At 47.1% G+C, this 19,125-nt stretch overlaps 1 protein-coding gene across 1 annotated transcript in view; it reads left to right on the top strand.

Annotated features, from left to right (window-relative positions):
• Positions 1-15,428, top strand: part of SPATA19 (spermatogenesis associated 19) — a 33,329-nt gene extending 17,901 nt beyond the window's left edge. Inside the window, exons 2-6 of the mRNA XM_015405644.1 lie at positions 7,797-7,853; positions 10,178-10,348; positions 11,618-11,709; positions 12,843-12,920; positions 15,356-15,428. Of these exons, the coding sequence (XP_015261130.1) occupies positions 7,797-7,853; positions 10,178-10,348; positions 11,618-11,709; positions 12,843-12,920; positions 15,356-15,428 (471 nt within the window). The remainder of the gene's footprint in view (positions 1-7,796; positions 7,854-10,177; positions 10,349-11,617; positions 11,710-12,842; positions 12,921-15,355) is intronic.
• Positions 15,429-19,125: the final 3,697 nt, after the last annotated feature.

The raw sequence follows: 19,125 nt of genomic DNA, 5'->3' as shown, positions 1-19,125 counted from the left end.
TCTTTCCATGCTGGTTCCTTTGTCTTTTATCATTGTGTTTTTCTTTTCTCCCCTTGGGTTTTTAAAAATAATGACTCATAGTAACCACTACTGAAAAATCTGAATACCCTCCAATCCTTTTTAAGCTCCTAGCTAAAGGATTGGTAATGGTAGATTGATTTAAAAAAAAACACCCTAAGATTTTTTTTTAATTGCACTTGTGCATACAGCAAAAATATCATTCAGTGCAAGCCAAGATGGCAACTAGAGGATTAATTTTGAATTTCAGATAACTCAGAAGGCTCAAAGTTTGAAAAATTGAAAACAAAACTATTTTTCAGTATGGTGTTTTTTTTCTGTAAACAATTACAAAATAAATCCAAGAGATGATGGTGCTGTACCAAAGCCTTATATGAAACTTATTCTGCGCGATATATAATCTTTCTTTGTATCTGCATTGTTGCTCTCTTCCTCCTCTTTGTAAAGGCCTATAAAATACCAGCAGGATTGGAATATGGACTGGAAACTGGCCTTGGGACTTTTGCTGCCCTTTCTACCCTGCCTCTGGGGAACAAGGAGTCATTTCAGGCGTTCAGAAGAAGACTGGAGACAGAAGTGTGTGTGGCTTGTGCTTCCCTCCTAGAGGTTCATCAGATAGGAGGAGGTACATTTTTAGCCCCCAAACCAGGGAGAAGACATATCTCCTTGCTGCCACTGGGCAAGACTCAGAAGCACATAGCTTCTTCTCTCGTTTCTTCTTTCACACATCTGAAATGGCTCTGAGGATGAAATGGGATGCTGCCTCAGCTTCAAGACTGCCAGCTTTTCTTCGTAGGGAATCCAAGCAGCTTGCTGTTAGGGACAAAGGGGCTGGGTCTCCCTGAGGCAACTGAGATTTCCCCCACAACTGGGTGCTAATCGATTGGGGTGGGGACCAGATGACTAAGTTTGGGCTAAAAAGTGCCCCCTTTTCCTTCCTGATTTCCCACCAAAGAGGCATCAAACGGAAGTGTGGCGCTTCTACTTAGGGGCATGTCTGTACTACAATCTAAACCTGTTTAAAATGTGTTTAACTCATGCTGGGACTCTGAGGTGATGTCACTCTATCGATGGGCTATGGACTTCCTACAAAGAATCCCTTGGATGATCACAGCTGCTCGAACCCATGAAAGTTAACATGGTTTCCAAACCACGTTAGACTCGTTGTGTAGACACACCCTTTAAGCACCTCACTGTGTTGCTTCTTGTCCTTCTTGAACCCATAAATTTGAATGGGGGGGGGGGAAATGCTTCTGGGGACAGGACCAAGCCCAGGGAAGAGATCTCATAACCCACCAGCCTTGCTTGATTAGTCCTGAAATCTTCCAACGCCGCCAGATAGGCAGCATACCTCGTGGCCGAAGGAAACGCAGACCGTGCCTGCTGCTGAGTCTCTCTTGGCTCCTTCTGCCTCAGATCCTGAGCTGACCCACTTGGCTTTTACCGGAGGCAACTCTGGGGCACACGTGGCTTGGGGAGCCTAAGCAATAAATCTTGCTCTGTCTGCCAATGATGCCGGGGCCCCTTTGGCATTTGGAGGATTGATGCTCGTAGCCCCTGCCTTAAATGTGAATGGTATGCCCGTAGGCCTCTTCCTGCCGGTATTTTAAAAGCCTGCCCCAAGTACTAAACCAGTCATCACCATTAACATTGCATGTTCATAGATTTATGTTTTTCTTGCTTCCCCCCCTCCCCCCAAAATGTACCCGGTAAAGAAAATTATGGCAGTGTTGCGATATAAAGTCAAACTAGCCATTCTGTAGGAGAATGATGGGTTTTGGAACTGATAAATTAACATTTAATTGCTCCACATGTAACATTACTCTGCTTCAGAAATGTTTTGTATTTTGATATAAATAAACATTTTCAAAAAAAAAATTAACCTGGAGTGCAGTGTTTTGTATTCCTTTGAAATTGCCTATTCTACCCACCACCACCACCACTAGATATTCATGTTGGGGCGGGAGGTAAACTGCCCGCTATCCTCATTCCAGATCACACAGGACAGCTTTTCCCACGATGGGGTTCCAGTCAAGTGTTTATCCTTGCAGATATGTGGCTAGAATTGGGGATTGGGGACTGGAGGAGGCATTTAGAATATATTAATGATAGGTGGGAATAGGGCTTAGGCATCCCTCCCCTGCGGCTGCTTCTCTTTTAGAAATTCCCCTCTCCTGAGCCAACTTTTCCCTTTTCAAGAGAAAAACAATGGCGTGGAGGCTTTTTGCATGTAATCAATAGATCATCCACCTATCTGGAAAGACAGTTGTGGAGATAAAGGCTATTTCCACATGGGTGTTTTGCTCTGGCTTGGCATCCTTACAGCAGCATGATTTCGGGGAGCATCCCTTTGAGTCCATCTTTGCACAGCACAACATGCCACGCCACACACTGCAGTCAGTGAGGTGTGTTTGAAGCCATTATCTATGGTAGTATATTATGAGACCAACAATAGATTAACCACACAAGAAAGAAAAAGGAGCGGGTCCTCTAGGAAACCCATGCGACAAAATCAGAGACAAGAAATGAATGTAGAGGGCAGGAAAGCATTTAGTAATGTGCATTGGGCAGCAATCTACGGTATATAAAGAGAGGACATTACAAGTCTGTATAGAACAAGTGTTCCTAAATTCAGCCATTGGACAGCAATCTATGGTATATAAAGAGAGGACATTACAAGTCTGTATAGAACAAGGGTTCCTAAATTCAGCCATTGGACAGCAATCTATGGTATATAAAGAGAGGACATTACAAGTCTGTATAGAACAAGTGTTCCTAAATTCAGCCCTGAAATGCTGAAGGGTATGGGTTTCCTGTTGATGAAGCCTGGCACATACAGAAGAGCCCTGCTTTCTGCCTCTTCAACAGAGCAGGCCCTGTGTGGAGACCAAAGGGGAGGCAGGAAACACAGGTGTCTATAAGCCAAACCCAGGAGCTTCCAAGCCAAGTTAGGCCTTTCTGGAGTGCCGGGTGTTCAATGACATACGGAGCAGAGGTCCGTCAGTGGCTATTAGCCACAAGGTATAGATGGAACACTGTTTCTGGGGCAGTGATTCTTGGTGCTTGGTGGGTAATTGTGGGAGCTCCCTTCTGGAATTCTGGCCCCACTGGTGAACCTCCTGATGGCACCTGGGCTTTGGCCACTGTATGACACAGAATGTTGGACTAGATGGGCCATTGGCCTGATCAAACATGGCTTCTCTTATGTTGTTATGACAATTTAGATATAGTGGGTGTTTCAGAAACTCTGTGGAATGTGGGAAGTTAATGGGATATAGTCATCTCTGGGCATAATTTGTATAGGCAGGATAGGAAGGGAGATGTTGAGGGAAGTGTCATGTTATAAATCAAAGAGGGCTTAGAAGGGAACCAGGAAATTACAAGCCAGTTAAATATCTGACCCAGGCAAATTAATAGAAATTGTAATCAAAGATAGAGTTATGAGGCACACAGAGGAACAAAGTCTGATAAAGGAAAATCAGTCTGGCTTCTGCAATGAGAAGTTCTGCCTCACCAACCTTTTGGAGTTCTTAAAAAAAGTGAATAAGCATGTAGATATCAGTGACATGATAAACTTTATTTACTTGGACCTTCAATAGTCTTGTGACAGGTTACCTCACCAAAGACTCCTGAGTAAGCTGAACACTTATGGATTAAAAGGGCAGGTGGTCCTCTTTCAGATTAAAATTGGTGAAAGGGCAGGAAGCAGAAAACAGGAATAAATAGGCAGTTCTCAGAATTGAGAGAAGTAAGCAGTGGGTCCCACAGGGATCAGTACTGGAGCCAGTGCTATTTAATTGGTTCATAAATTATCTGCAGCTGGGGGTGAGCAGCATAGTGTCAAGGTTTGCAAATGACACAAAATTATTCAAGATGGTGAAAAGCAAGGCTGACCACAAATTGCTCCAGGAGAATCTCCACCAACTGGGTGAGGGGGCAACATTGTGGGAAATGAAGTCCGAATCTCTGGATGACCTCTCCCAGCCGCTGTATATAGGTGCTGAAAAGCATGGGGGACCAGATGGAATTTTGGGGAACCCTGTAGGCCAAAGGCCAAGGGCAGAACAACTGTCCCCTGCCACCACACACTGAAGCCTACCCTCAAGGTAAGACTGGAACCACCACAGAACAGTGCCTCCCAATCCCAGTCCCAAAAGGCAATTTAGAAGGATACCACGAGGAATGATGTAAAAAGCCACCAAGAGGTCCAGGAGGATCAATGGGGTCATCTTCCAGCTCATTTCATGCACCGGTATAAGGCCATTTCACTCTCATAATCGGGTCTGAAAACAGATTGGAATAGATCTAAATCACTTGGTTCAGGAATCGCTGAAGCTGGCCAGCCATCACTCATTAAATCACCTGGCTCAAGGATAGTGCATTTGAGACTGGATGGCAATTATTCAACTCTCCTAGGTCCAGAACAAGATTTCTGTAGGAGTGGATGCATTACTGCCCACTTGAAGTCAGGAGCAATCACCCCATCTCTCAGGGAGGCATTTTACTGTCTCCTGAACTCAGTCTGCTAGCTCCCCCCCCCCCAGATTTAAGCAGCCAGGAGGGGAAAGGTCATACAAACAGGTCTCAAATTGCCAAGAATCCTGTCCACATCCTCAGACTGCACAGGCTGAAAGGGGCCATCCAATCCTGTGGCTGCTAAGGTAGAGTCCATTTCAGAATGGATACAAGAGATTTTATCTGCAATGGACTTAGCAAAATGATGACATCGGGCTGCAGAGCGGTCCATCTCCTCTCATTGGCCAGAATCTGACAGGCTCCTGACTACCTGAAAGTTCTGCAGTTCTACACTGTACGGATGCAGTGGGGGCAGAAAAGCACTGCTTCTTTGCTGCCATCACTGCCACATAGTTGGCTTTCAGATGAAGTCTAGCCCGTGTCTTGTCAGAGTCATCCCATGTCTTTCTCCACCTTTGCCCCCCTATCTTTTCATTACCTGCAGCCCCACAATAAGCTAAGGGCTACCCAAGCTTTTCAACCTGAGAGATGGCACCAAGGTGCAGTTGTGTCAATCGCCTGAGTCATTGCCCCATCCCAGAGGTCAACCAGGGCAATAAAATGGATGCCGACTTTATGAGCAGGATAATCTTTCAATTCCATCTGAAAACCAGCTACAGGGGATTGTCTTAATGGACCCTCCACCCCTGCTGAGTCTTGGCAACCCTGTGAGTCTAAATTCAAGGAAGTAGTGATCTGTCCATGACAAGGGGACCATCTTCAATCCCCCCCCCTTCAGATCGCCTTCTTCCTTCCCGGAACAAAACACCAGTGACCTGCACAGTGTGTGGGGCCTATGATTCCCTGAGACAGGTGCATAAGTGTCATGGGGACCATGAAATCCTGGGCGACTCCCAACAAGGTAGCCTCAGCATGGATGTTGACGTCCTTCAAGACAGCCTAGGAGTCCTCAACACCAGGTCCGAGGCAGCCTCTACAAGCTCAGGCAGAGAGGCAGTTGGGCAGTGGTGTGGGAGGTACACCGATAGAACTCCAATCCTGTATCACACTCTCACCACTAGATACGCACTTTCAAACCCAGCAGAGCCCCAGCAGAGATTTCCATTAAGTTGCCCTTCCCCCTAATGTAGTTCCATTAAGTTGCCCTTCCTCCTACTGGTCCTGTATCCCCCATGACCAGTGGTTAGTGGAGGTTAGTGAGCTGTAATGGAAAGGGAGAAACAGGAATTTTCTGTTGTGCTGATGGAAAACTCAGTTGGGATCCACTGCAGTGTTTTGCAGTGGGTATTACACAAAAGCCATGACCTGGATAGCCAAGGCTAGCCCACTCTTGTCAGATCTTGGAAGCTAATCAGGGTCAGCCCTGGTTAATACTTTGATGGGAGACCACCAGGGAAGTCCAGGGTTAAGACACAAGGCAGGCGATGGGAAACCACCCCTGAACATCTCTTGCCTTGAACACCCCACAGGGTCACCATAAGTAAGCTGTGACTTGACGGTAGGGGTGTGCATGCGGTAAAGCCAAATCTTTTTGGCATTTTTCCGGTAATCGGTAAGCTGAATCAGAATCTCTGATCTGATTCAGCTGTTCAATATAGAATGCTGAATAAAAGCCAAAACTATCTGGCTTTTATTCAGCATTATTCGGCATAGCCAAATACAGGCTGGGGGGGGTTAAAACTTTAAAGAGCTGCACTTACCTTCTCTTTCCCACCCTTTGCTCTGCTTTACAGGAGGGAGGGGAAGAGGAACAATACATACAGCCAATCACTGCAATGCATTTACAAATGGTATTGCAGCTTGCAAGGCTGTTGTTGCTGCTGACTTCAAACTTGAAGCCCAACTACTAGCTTGCTTTCTCAGGGGCAGGAGGGGAGAGGAGCACTAGCCAATAGGATTACAGGTAAGGGTGGGCACTCTTCTCTTTGGCCAATCACAGAAGTTTGTTGTTGTTTTTTGAAATTCTTCTGTGTATGGCCAGAGAGCATAAAAGCAGGGGTCTGACTGGCTGACTCCATTCCTGCTGAGAGTGCTTTGGTTGGAGATTGTGTGACTGGCTTCTGCTTCAGTTACTGCTTTGAGCCTGACTTTCCTGCTGCCTGAGACACTAATTTGAACTACTTCAGATCAAGATCCCACCGGCTAGAGAACAGAAGACTGAAGACATCCATTGGTTTGACTGATTAGGGCTAGTTTTTTAAAACTTTTCTCATTTTGTTGTAGGCTGGTGGGTTGGGGCCTGGGGGTGGTTCTGGTGGGCACATTGCACTGGTTCTGCTATTAGCCTTGCAAACATGCCCCCTCACACCACACCACACCGCACAGTTTCTACTGCAGATTATCTGGGAGAAACTGCTTGCTGTTGTTTTATCTGCCTATCTTTTCCCCCACCATTGGAAATAATGAAAGATGGGAGCATCCTCTTTGGATGCCCCTAGAATTGGACCCCCTGGACCAATCTTTTCCAAACTTGGAGGTTCATTTGAGGAGAGGCTCCAGCAGCTACAATACAAATTTGGTGCCTCTACCTCGAACCTCCCCCGCCCAGCCCACTGAATATTCCTTAGAAGATTTTGCTTGCTATTGGCTACAATGGCCCCATAGAATATAATGGAACTGATTTTTTTTGGTATTCCCCAATATTTCTGGTTACCAATGTATTACTGGTAGTAGTATTTGGGTATACTTAGAAATTAAAAAAAATTGATTTAATTGTACCAGAATCAGAAAAAAGCCGAATCCCCCACACACCCCTACTTGATGGCAAACCCCCCACCCACCCATAAAAGGCCTTAAGCTCTAGAAGACGATGGCAGCTTGTGACTCTATAATATAAACAAACTAGAAGTTTCCATCCCAGGTGATGCAGCTAGTCAGTAAGTATCAATCTTTCTCCAAGTCATTATGACATCACAGTTGCCTAGGCAATGCATTGTGCTTCCCTATGCCACAATGCTGCCCTGTCTCATCTCCACAGATGGACACAGTGTGCTAGAATTCTCCCTTTGTTCAGGCTACTGTTTTTGAATGGCAGGCACACTTTGTGGTGAAACGGGAGAAAGGTCCGATTCCCTGAACTCATAAGATGCCTTAGGATGATCGTTACTACATGGGCGGGTTTTCTCTTGCTCCATAGAGCTACTGGCCACTCTTTTCAATTGGACAAGACTCCAGTAAGCACACCTGGAGAGGGTTGTGCTCAATTCTATGGGCCAGGGAAGAAACTGGGGGAGGAGTGCCTGTGTTGGGGACCATAATTCTGATTCTCCTAAATTCTTATCCCCCCTTTTTTTCCCTTTAAGAGCATTAATGTCATTGAGACAGAGGCAGCATCTGTACTGGAGCACTGGCTGCAGAAGGTGAGTGTCACGGTCAGGGTAGTGGCGACGAAATTCCGTCCAACTGGAGAACAGTCCAGCCTAAAGTTGTTAGTCAAAAGATACTGATGTCTCAGGCTAAAATGGCAGGCCAAATATCACCGATTTCCATCTGCCCATAAAAGTTAAATGGCTCACATGCTTAGCCCCATTCCAGATGAGACCTGGGCAGAGAGGAGTGGGGGGGATTTACCCTTCAACCCCCATGGTTTCATTGATGAAATCTCTTCCCATGCTGTGGTTAGCACTGTAAAGGGGAAGGGGGAGAAATGGGTTTAAGGATATGTGTTTTTATCCTTTAACATGCTGGTAATGGAGCAGGGAACCTAGTGGGGTAACTTTCCACAAGAGATCAAAGTTTGAGTCCAGTGGCACCTTTAAGACCAACAAAGTTTAATTCTGGGTACGCGAAAGCTTACACCCAGAAAAACTTTGTTGGTCTTAAAGGTGCCACTGGACTCAGACTTCGTTCTTGTTGCTTCAGACCAAAAGGGCTACCCACCTGATTAGAGCGAGAATACAGTAGCACCTTAAAAGACTAAGGTCAGATGCCGGGGAGAAAGCAACGGTGGGAGAGGGAGGCTGGCGAACTGCGCATGCTTACACATGCGCAGTTCAGCCAGGAGCCGGGGATGCGCCGGTGGAAGGACGCGCCGGCGATCCCACGGCCGCACTTGCCGCGGCCTTTCTGGATGAACCACCCAGGTAGGTGATTCTTTTTTGGTGCGGGGTTTTGGGCGGGAGGGACGGATCGGTGACGGGCAGGCAACGCTTCCCAGATGTTGCTGTGGGATCGCGCCCATTTGCCGCGCATCCGATCCGTCCCTCTCCCGGCCCAAATCCTCGCGTGTGACCGGGGCCTAACAAAATCAGTTGCATTAGAAACCACAACATTCAAAAACCGGGGGGGGGGGCATTTTAACCTTCCAGGACATTGAGTTGCTGACCTAAGAGTAGCAGTTCTCTTACAAAGGAATTTCAAAAGGAGATTAGAAAGAGAGACTGCTGAATTGCAACTGAGAATGAAGCTCAAGACAATGGACTGAATTAAGACCTAGGTTTCCTGTCTCATTACCAATGCTGATTTTGCCACATCTACTACCCCTCTGCATATCACACCCAGTCCAATCTCACCTGCTATTGTCATTCACCTGCTATTGTCAGCATCTTTTCAGCATCTGAAATTTTTCCACTCTCTGAGATATAAGGACAGATGGACTCACATTCTAGGTGTATCTGAAGAAATGAGCAGTGACTCATCAAAGCTCATATCCTGCCACAATTGTTGTTAGTCTTTAAGTTACTACTGGAGTCTTGCTCTTTTCTACTGCTACAGACTGACTAACATGGCTACCCAGCTGGGTCTCTCTATGGTCCTGCATCTCAAAGCTGAGCCGGCCGAGACTGGGAGGGTGGGGTAGAAATTTAATAAATCAGATCAAATTTCCTGCTGTGGGCAGTGAATCCCACCCTCCCAGCTCCTATTTCCCATGGACACGCCTGCAGCTAGTGGGAGAAAAATAATAGTGAAAAAAGCCAGAAGCAGTGGCATGGTGTCACTTCTGGGGAATACCTGGAAGTGACATCAGACCTCTCTAGTAATCACCGGAAACTCTGGTGTTTTACCATAGAGTGTCCAGCAATTCCTACTGATGCGTGATGTCACTTTCGGTTCCCCCCCAGAATTGACATTATGCTGTTGCCATTGCCATTGACACCCACCCCATGTCGCCGCTCCCCTGAACTCCTTCCTAGCTACCCTAGGTTCTGTATAAATGAATAATGGTAATAAGCAGGGCTATTTTTGGGCAGGAACGCACAGGAACAGAGTTCCGGCTGGCTCCCAAGTTGGCCACACCCACCAGGAACTCATTAGCATAATAGGCCACACCCAGCAGTAGAAACTCATTAGGACTGGCTACATTAGGGGTGTGTGGCCTAACATGCAAAGGAGTTCCTGCAATAAAAAAAGGCCCTGGGTTTTGACCACAAACAAGGTAAACAGAATAAGAAGCAAAAGGTGGGTGTGGCTGGATGACCACACTTCCGGTAACATGGGAACGCAGCCTAATATGCTAATGAGTGGTACAATCAGGGGTGTGGCCTAATATGCTAATGAGTTTCTGCTGCTGGGTGTGGCCTATTATGCTAATGAGTTCCTGCTGGACTTTTTCTACAAAAAAAGCCCTGGTGATAAGTGTTTTGAACAGGAATTACATGTGACTCCTTTTTATTGGTCAGGGCCTTGGTGCTTTGACTGGTTGGTGAAAACACTGGTCTTTGTGTGTCTGTCTCTCACTACCCAGATTGAACAGGAGGCAACTAAGCTCTTTAAGCAGAAACCAGAAAACAAGACAGAAAGCAAGAAGGAAACCAAAAACGAGATCCAAGCTTTCCCATCTGTGGGCCAAGATTTGGCAGCTGCAAGATCAAAGCCAGAATCTTGGGAAAACTTTGAAGACAGAAGGCCACCCAGGGTGAGTCCTGCCTGTGGAAAGAGGGCTCTCAGACCCAGGTTCAGTTTAATTGAGAGGGGATGGAGGAAAGGCTTAAAAAGTACAAGGTATGTTGAGTCTTGCAAGAGCAAGTCCCCGAGCTGTTCAAGCCTTAGCTGGAAGCTTTTTCTAGTGGTCAAGGAGGATCACTTTACCCATTCTAACTTCTTGGCTTCCTTGCATGGTATGGCATTTCTCAGTTTTTGAACCACATTAGATTGTGGTGCCCAGTGCGAAAGCCTTCTGGTTACCAGTTCAGGATCTTATGTGTTTAAGGCTGCCAACCTCCAGTTAGTGCCTGGACATCTCGTGTTATTATAACTATTCTCAAGACAACTGTTATGTATTGAGCCTAAGCCATCCCTGAATGGGGACCTTGAACTGGGTGAGCTTGTTCCCCAAGAACAATAGCTGACCAGGATCCTGGAATTGACATATAGCAGTGATGGCGAACCTTTTAGAGACCGAGTGCCCAAACTGCGACCCAAAACCCACTTATTTATCACAAAGTGCCAACATGGCAATTTAACCTGAATACTGAGGTTTTACTTTAGAAAAAAAACAACCCATACATTAACTGAAGATGATCCAAACAAAGTAAGGAAAGCAATCCCAAATGCTTTCATTTACTTAAAATTATGTGGCAGAGAATTTGACACTTTTATGATGGTCTGGGCCTGGCTAGGGCGATGGCACATGTGCCCACAGAGAGGGCTCTGAGTGCCACCTCTGGCACCCCCGTGCCATAGGTTCGCCACCACTGACCTATAGATAAGCAGTGTAATGTAAATAGCTTATCCTAGGGAGAGGGGTGTGTGGGGTGTGGTGTCTGCATGCTTTATAAGCAGGGCTCAAACCTTGCTGGGTGTTCTTGTTGTTTTCCTGAAATCACTAAATAAACTAGAGCTGATCACTGCAATGCATCCAGAACCCAGTATTCAACAACAACAGAAACCAGTTCCCCTGGAGGAAATGGCTGAACTCCTTCCCCTCCCTAGGGTCCAACCCCAGATCTCCAGGAATATCCCAACCCAGAGCTGGCAACCCTATGAAATGTGGTTGTGTGTCCTTGCAGGGGGGAAAGCAGCTCATAGAATAAAAGCTCAAATTGATTTGATGTATTTTTTTCGCCAAAAAGCAAAATGACATCTGATTCAGTGAAGTTTGATACTGTGAATTTTTTAAAATTTTTGGACAAGGCTTTTTTGTTGTTGCTACAAGTAACCAGACCATCTGCATCCTTTTTCGTAGCGGATTGTTCACGAGTCTCGCACAAAACTCACATCATCATCCAGCCAAGATCTGGCCGAGGACAGGACAAGGATCCAGTTCATCAGATGGAGGTAAAACTTTAAGTATCTGCCGCTCTTCTTTTTCTTTCTATACGGAAACCATATTAAAATTATAGACAAAGTCAAAGATATGTCGATCTTGAGGTGGGCGGTAGTGCTCAAGGCAGATCCACCGACGACGTAAATTGCCAAGGGATCACACAGTTCAACGTTTTACACGGGTTTCTTTTCCAAACTGTTTTCCAAGGAACCCTGGAGTAGAGTTGGAGAAATGGCAGCCATTCCACATTTTGGTTTTGTTCCATGACGTTGTTGCATGGAACATTTTGTGCCACGTACTTTAGAGATCCACGGTCACTTTCTGTAAAGTTTGTGTGCAGATGCATTTTCCAACACGTTCTTGGTACACATTGCAGTCTGCGTTTCTACAACAGGAGTTTGGGTAGGGGTGGGGAAGGGACCTCAGTGGGGTAGAATGCCATAGAGTCCAGCCATATTCTCCAGGGGAACTGATCGCTGTCATCTGGAGATGAGTTGTACTGCCAGGAAATCTCCAGACCCCACTTGGGAGGCTGGCAACCCTATCTGTAGAACAGGAATAACAGTGATCTACTTTGAGCTGCGGTGGCTCAAGTGGTTAAGACGCTGAACTGCAGGCTCTGGAAGGTCGGTAGTTCAGCAGTTCAAGACCCGAGTTGACGCATGACGGAGTGAGCTCCCGTCTCTAGTTCCAGCTCCTGCCAACCTAGCAGTTCGAAAGCAAGAAATTGTGAGGAGATCAATAGGTACCGCCTCGGTGGGAAGGTAACAGCGTTCCGTGCGCCTTGGTGTCTAGTCATGCCGGCCACATGACCACGGAAACATCTTCAGACAGCGCTGGCTCTTCGGCTTTGAAACGGAGATGAGCATCGCAACCCTAGAGTCGGATTCAACTGGCTTTCGAGCAAGGGAAACCTTTACCTTTACTTTGCAAAGTAGTTGTCGGATAAATAGTTTGAAGCATACGCCGTACAGCAAAGCTTATGGGTAAGCCATATTATCGTGGTTTCAGGCCTTTAAAATTTCTCTGGTAGGGAAAGTGGACTTGAGGGATAATTGATTTGATCGTTGTTTGGTGCCCTGCGAAGCAGAAGGAAAATAAACCCGCATAAAACCACTGATATATATCTCTGTGTGTTTTGCAGCCATACCCGGGTGTATCGTGTCACAAGTGACAACAGAAAGGATGCTATGGAAGAGAGAGTGGACAAAGTCAGGAAAAGGTGAGACGCCCCCCCCCCCCCCGGGAAGGATCTTGCTGAGCCAGAAAGAAAAATTGCTATTAGCCACATTTGGTGAGTATAAAGCACTGTCAAGCAGCAGCCGCCGTGTGGCCATCCCCGTAGGCAAATGAGAAGCAAAGGTGGTTTGCCATGGCCCCCTTCTGCAGAGTCTTTGTTGGTGCTCTCCCTTCCATGTACCCACCCTGCTTCGCTTCCAGGATCTGACGATATTGGGCTATAGCATGCCACCGTCCCTCCCTAGCTAAATTTTAATTGCTTACACTGATGATGTCATTTCCTTCCTCTCAACTGCCATATAACAACCTCTTAATATTGTAGGATGCTTTATTTTTCTGCTTGGCGTTTTGAGTTAATTCCCTCAGCAGAGTCAAACCTGAACATTTTTGTACCAGAGCCTAAGATGCTTATTTAAAAAGCCTTCTAAGGTCCTTTCCGCACTTGGATCTCATCCCTGGTTTTATCAGAGTTCAACTCATGACACAATACCTTGCATTTATCTCTAACAGCATCCATTTATCGCGGGACAAGTGTGGGGCAAAACCGGGGTGACCTTAATGTAACGTGGAAGCAACAAAAATACCCTGAGATAATTCCAGGGGTGAACTTGAGTGTAGTGCAGAATGTAAGTTCAGGGACAGGCTGAACCGGGATTTAAGGTCTAGTGCCGAAAAGAACCTGTAAGATCATGTCCTACGTTTCTTCTTATAACCCTCTTATTGTAATATTGTTTCTGCTTTAGCCAGTGATCACCAGTTCCATCCTAACTTGACATCAGATTAGGGTTGTCAACTCTGGGTTGGGGATTTTTGGAGAATTTGGGTGGAGACTGGGGTGGGACCTCAGAGGGTTATCATGGCATAGATTCCACTCTCCAAAGCAGCCATTTTCTCCAGGAGGATTGATCTCTGTAGTCTGGAGGTCAGTTGTAGTCCCAGGTGATTTCCAGGCCCAAGCTGGAAGCTGGAAACCCTACATAGGACGAGGGTTGACAGGGACAGGGCCTGGGACTCTAGGGAGACTTTGGGGGACAGAGTGTAGGAGAAAAGACATCGCACAACATCACTTCCAGGTAAAAATCCAGACGTGATGTCAATCCATAGAGTAACGTTCTAGGAATCACACCAGTCTCTATGGCTTTTACCACAGAGATTTATGGTGATTCCTAGATCATTGTTTTACCTTTCTCCCCCCCCCCCCATTTTCCCCTTGCTGCATTGAGCATGGGTGGGAGATGTGGAGTATGGCAATAAGCAGGTAATTGGCAAGGCTACATGGGACAATGTTGTCCTTTATGCTACTTGTCCTTCTTGAACAGCAGTACATCCACTCCCCCCTGCCAACCAACCATTTCAGAAATCCGGGGGAGTCTCAAAAGACTCTTTCCATAATTGGGATCTGCTGTTTAAAAGGAGAAGCTAAAATTATTTACGCTGCACACAGACTTGGAGATCTGAGGCCTAGCATTTGCTCGTATGACCCTTCCTGGCTACTTAAATCTGCTGGGTGGGGGAGGAGGTTGTCCAAGGGGTAATAAATACCTCCTTGAGAGAGGGGGTGGTCACTCCATCCTTGAAACAGGCTGTGGTGTATCCACTTCTAAAGAAACCTATCCTGGACCCAGGAGATCTCAATGACTATCAACTAGTCTCAGATATCTCATTCTTTTTTTTTTTTAAGTACCCATAAGGTACACTTTTATTATTTTTCATATTATACACCAACAAACATACTACATAACAAACATCCACTTACACACATAAAACATACAAAAAGATCAGTATGTTTTCTTATAACTCTATTACCATATTTAAAGAATTTCTATAAATTTGCTTAAGTTTCTGTATACTCTTATCTTTTCATTACCATAGTTTCTATTTAACTTAAAAAGATTAATAATACCAAAAATTTCATTACTTTAAGCTATGCATTTATATTGTACCAATCATACAGTTTTTTCCACGTCTTTTGAAATGTTGGGTCTGTTGTCCCTCTCATCAACGATGACAGTTTGTCATTTTCAGCCGTCCCCAACAGTTTATTCACATATTCTTGCTTCTTTGGTGTTTCCATTTGTTTCCAATATTTTGCATATAATATTCTTGCTGCAGTAGTTAGGTGTACTATCAAATATCTATCACCTTTATCAAACTCCTTTGGAAATATGTTTGGTAATAATATTTCAGGCAAAAATGGTATTTTAGTTCTCAATATCTCTTGCATCAGATATCTCATTCCTGTGCAAGAAGATTAAACAGGTAGTGTCTGGATGTCAAGCATTCCTGGATGAATCGGATTGTTTGGGGCCTTTCTAACCTTGTTTCAGGCCTGATTATGGAACTGAAACAGGCTTGGTCACTCTGGTGCAGATTCTGTTGGACATTAACATATTCTGGTATCCCTTCCTTATTTTTCAGTGTCTCCAGGGTCATGTTCCAAGTTGAGGACACCCAATCTGAACCTGATATCCAAATTAAAGACTCAGAGTAGGCAGGAGCAGGTATGATTTCCAGATACCTTTGTTTGCCCCTTCCTTTCCCTTTCCCCTATCGTTTACATCTTAAGAAAATATGTTTTCTGAAGGGGGGCTCTGTCTCTTTTTCTAGTCTTATTCTGAAAAGTGGTAACCAAAAAAGGCTGGAACAAAAAGAAAAAGAGTGTAAACTACAACTATGCATGTAGCAGCAATGTATAAAATACCATATATAATTTAATAATACATTCATTTTGGGCAGGAACGCACAGGAACGGAGTTCCGGCTGGCTTCAGAGTTGGCCACACCCACTACAGCCAAAACCTCTGCATGTGCGTGGCTACAGAGGGAAGGCCTGGAGAGCGACCCCCCCACTGCGACTCCGAGGCGGACGGACCAGGGAGGGCCCTGGAAGGATCAGGGAGGCATTTAAATGCCTCCCTGTGCCTTCCCTGGCCTGTCCAAGGGCCAGCTTGCCCAGGCAAGCCAAGGGAAGGCAGTTTAAACTGCCTCCCCTCCCCTCCAAGGGCTGGCTTGCCTGGGCTCCCTACAGCTGTGGGGCACCTGGGCAAGTTATAGTTTGTGACGCCTCTGTCGGCTCAAGGGAGGCGTCCTTGCCTCCAGTCGCCGTCCCAGGGATTGGCGTTCCCCTTTACAGGTGAAAAGTACTCAGAAACGTGGAGTGATTTCAGCAAGAGTACTTTATTCAATCAGGAACAAGACAAAGTAAGCCGGCGCGCAGGCCAGTATATATGCACAGAAACCCACCACCAAAACACCCCCCCTATTCACCCTATAGGTTATTTACAGAAGCCGAGAGTCCCATAGGCTCTCGGCTGCCGACCTGGCCCTCTGATTGGTGCGGGCTAGGACCCGCTTGGCTATTGTTCTAAATGTACGAAGCTTTGGGCTTGTGCTTGACCGCATGGCCCAACGGTCGCGCACGTGGTAATGGCGGAGTACATTACACCAGGGGAACGGGAGACCTCAGAATAGGGCCGGCGGCCAGGTTCCGTCACCGAAGGCAAGCCTGCACCCTCGAGAACCTCTGAGGACATCCACGGCGTCACCTCTCCCTGCGACTCTCAACTGGCCCGTCTCTCTGTTCGGCTCTCGTTCTCTTCCTCCCCAGCCTCCCTTCCGTTCCCCCTTTTTATCCTGCCCCCCACCCAACTCCTCTTTTCTATTGGCCACCTGGTTGTCCATCACCGGTGGCTCCGCCTCCCTATAAGAGCGTTGACGCTCTGCCCAGCGTGGGGGTGACTCGACCCCGCCCTAGGCCGGAAGCGTGCCGGGCGACGCGGCACAGTCGTCTATGCCGGGGAGTGAAGGCCCCATGGGCCTCGGCAGCGGTGTCTCCTGGAGGCTCGCCCTGCTGCCTTGTACCTGGGGACGTGCCCGGTGGGGAAGGGGCTCTGTTGCGGCGGGGTGCCTGCTGCTCCCGTCCTCCTCCTTCTCCCTGCCAGCCGGCCCGTGAGCCGGCCCGGAGCCCTGCGGCCGTCCACTAAGGTCGTCGGCCGTGGTAAGCGGGGAAGTTGTTGGGTGGGGGTTGAGTGGGGCCCTGAGAGAGAGGCCTGGGTCGTCGGAGCCGGGAAAAACTCCCCCAGTCCAGAATATTTGGTTTGCCACTTCCCCTGCTGAGCAGTCCTGGGTCTTCCTTGGAGGTCTCCCACCTGAGTATAACCTGGCCAGCCCTGCTTAGCTTCCAAGCTCTGAGCAGCTCAAGCTAGCCTGGGCTGCTCATGCTGCTTTCTGAACTGCTCCATGCAAACAAACCTCCCTTTGATGAGAGCTGCTAGGGTTGTCCTCATACATTTATTGTGAAAAGGGCCCATTTGCAAACTGTTTTAAACTGTTCGAAGCAGCCGCTCAACATGTCAATGGGGCAGTCCTGACCTCACCGGCAGTAAAGAGCCCAGGGGGCGGGCACATGCAACAAGCCCCGCCCCCTGCTCCCAGCAGCCCTCAGCCAGAGCATGAAGCAGCCAGGTAAGTTGCAGAGCTCCCCCCGCCCCAAAACAGTCCAGTGGCACCTTTAAGACCAAGTTTTATTCAGGTACAAGCTTTCCCTTTTCTGTGAGGACAGATCTGCACGTTTCCACCCCCTCCCATAGCTAGCAATCCAAAATAGTCCAGTGGAGCCTGAGCGGTGGGTGTTGCCTTCTGACACACTTCCAGTGATGTCAGCCGGTGTGGCATATGCAAATAAGTTATGCTAATGAGCTCCTGCACCTCTTTTTCTACGAAACGACCCCTGCATGAAATGATTTGAATAAACTCCACCTAGCTCCTGCTAGTTCACTAGCTCTCTCCTTCTGTTCTTCCTAGGAGGTATCCCCTTTTGATACAAAAAAAACTGTGTCTGTCCTGAGTGGGATCCAAAGTGGAACTAAGTCTGATCTTGGAGGATTTCAGGGTAGACCCTGAAAGGATCTGGCAGATCAGGAGGGGGAAAGATGGCTGTGTTCTGATTTGGTAATGGCAGAAGGAGGAAGTGAGTTCCTTTGAACCCCAGGTACAATTCACTCGACAAAAGACACGGCTAGTGGAGAGGCCGGTAAATAGGGATTGCTCACCCCCCTTCCTTCTTCAGTAGCCAAAGAGGTGGAGAAGTGAGCAGCTAGAGAGGGGAGAATTTCCCAGGCACATTTTGAAATAGATTTTGGGGGAAAACTGATTAATAAAAAGGGGATCCGGTGCCCTTGCTCACCCCCCTTCCTTCTTCTGTAGCCAAAAGGGGGGGGGGCTAGTAGAAGGAAGCAAAGTTCTCAGGTTTAGGGTCACCAGCTCTGGGTGGGAAATACCTGGAGATTAAGGGGTTGGAGGCTGGGAAGGGTGGGGTCTGGGAAGGGAAGGGGGTCTCAGCAGAGTCCACCCTAGGGTTGCCAGGTCCTCCCTGTCCACCAGCGGGGGTGGTGTGGGGGCCCAGGATGGCCCTATCCAGTTTGGGAAACTCCTGGAAATTTGGGGATGGAGGACAGGAACCTGAGCGAGCACCGCAACCCTAGAGTCGGATATGGCTGGCTTTCGAGCAAGGGAAACTTTTACCTCTACCTTACTCTGCCTTCATATACTCATTTAAATCATATACTTAAATGTACAATAAAGACCCTAGTGTATCTTATTAATTATAGTAAATTGATAACAAAAACCTAAAGAACAGTATATAGCTTGTAGGAATATGTAGACAGGGTCCAATGCTGTGGTCCAGGCATCATCTAGAGGATGGCACCGCTACCCTGGGTTCTGCCACATAGCCAGTAGGACCCAGAGGTCTCGAGAATGCTTGGGCCATTTCAGACTTTTGGGCATTTTACCTGAATGTTGAACCAGAGCCTAAAAACTCCCCCAGTCCAGAATATTTGGTTTACGGACCACTAATTACCCTGCCAACAAAAGTCCGCATGGTCAAAGCAATGGTATTCCCAGTAGTCATGTATGGCTGCGAGAGTTGGACTATAAGGAAGGCCGAGCGCCGAAGAATAGATTCTTTTGAACTATGGTGCTGGAGAAGACTCTTGAGAGTCCCTTGGACTGCAAGGAGATAAAATCAGTCAATCCTAAAAGAAATCAACCCTGACTGTTCCCTGGAAGGCCAGATAATGAAACTAAAGCTCAAATACTTTGGCCACCCAATGAGAAAGGGAGCACTCACTGGAGAAGACCCTGATGCTGGGAAAGATTGAAGGTCAAAGAAGACGGGGACAGCAAAGG

Source organism: Gekko japonicus, unplaced genomic scaffold (genome assembly GCF_001447785.1).
Source record: "Gekko japonicus isolate JY-2015 unplaced genomic scaffold, Gekko_japonicus_V1.1 scaffold4025, whole genome shotgun sequence".
Classification (NCBI taxonomy): Eukaryota; Metazoa; Chordata; class Lepidosauria; order Squamata; family Gekkonidae; genus Gekko; species Gekko japonicus.
The sequence above is the reverse complement of the archived record's forward strand: the minus strand, read 5'-3'. Positions and strand labels throughout refer to the sequence as shown.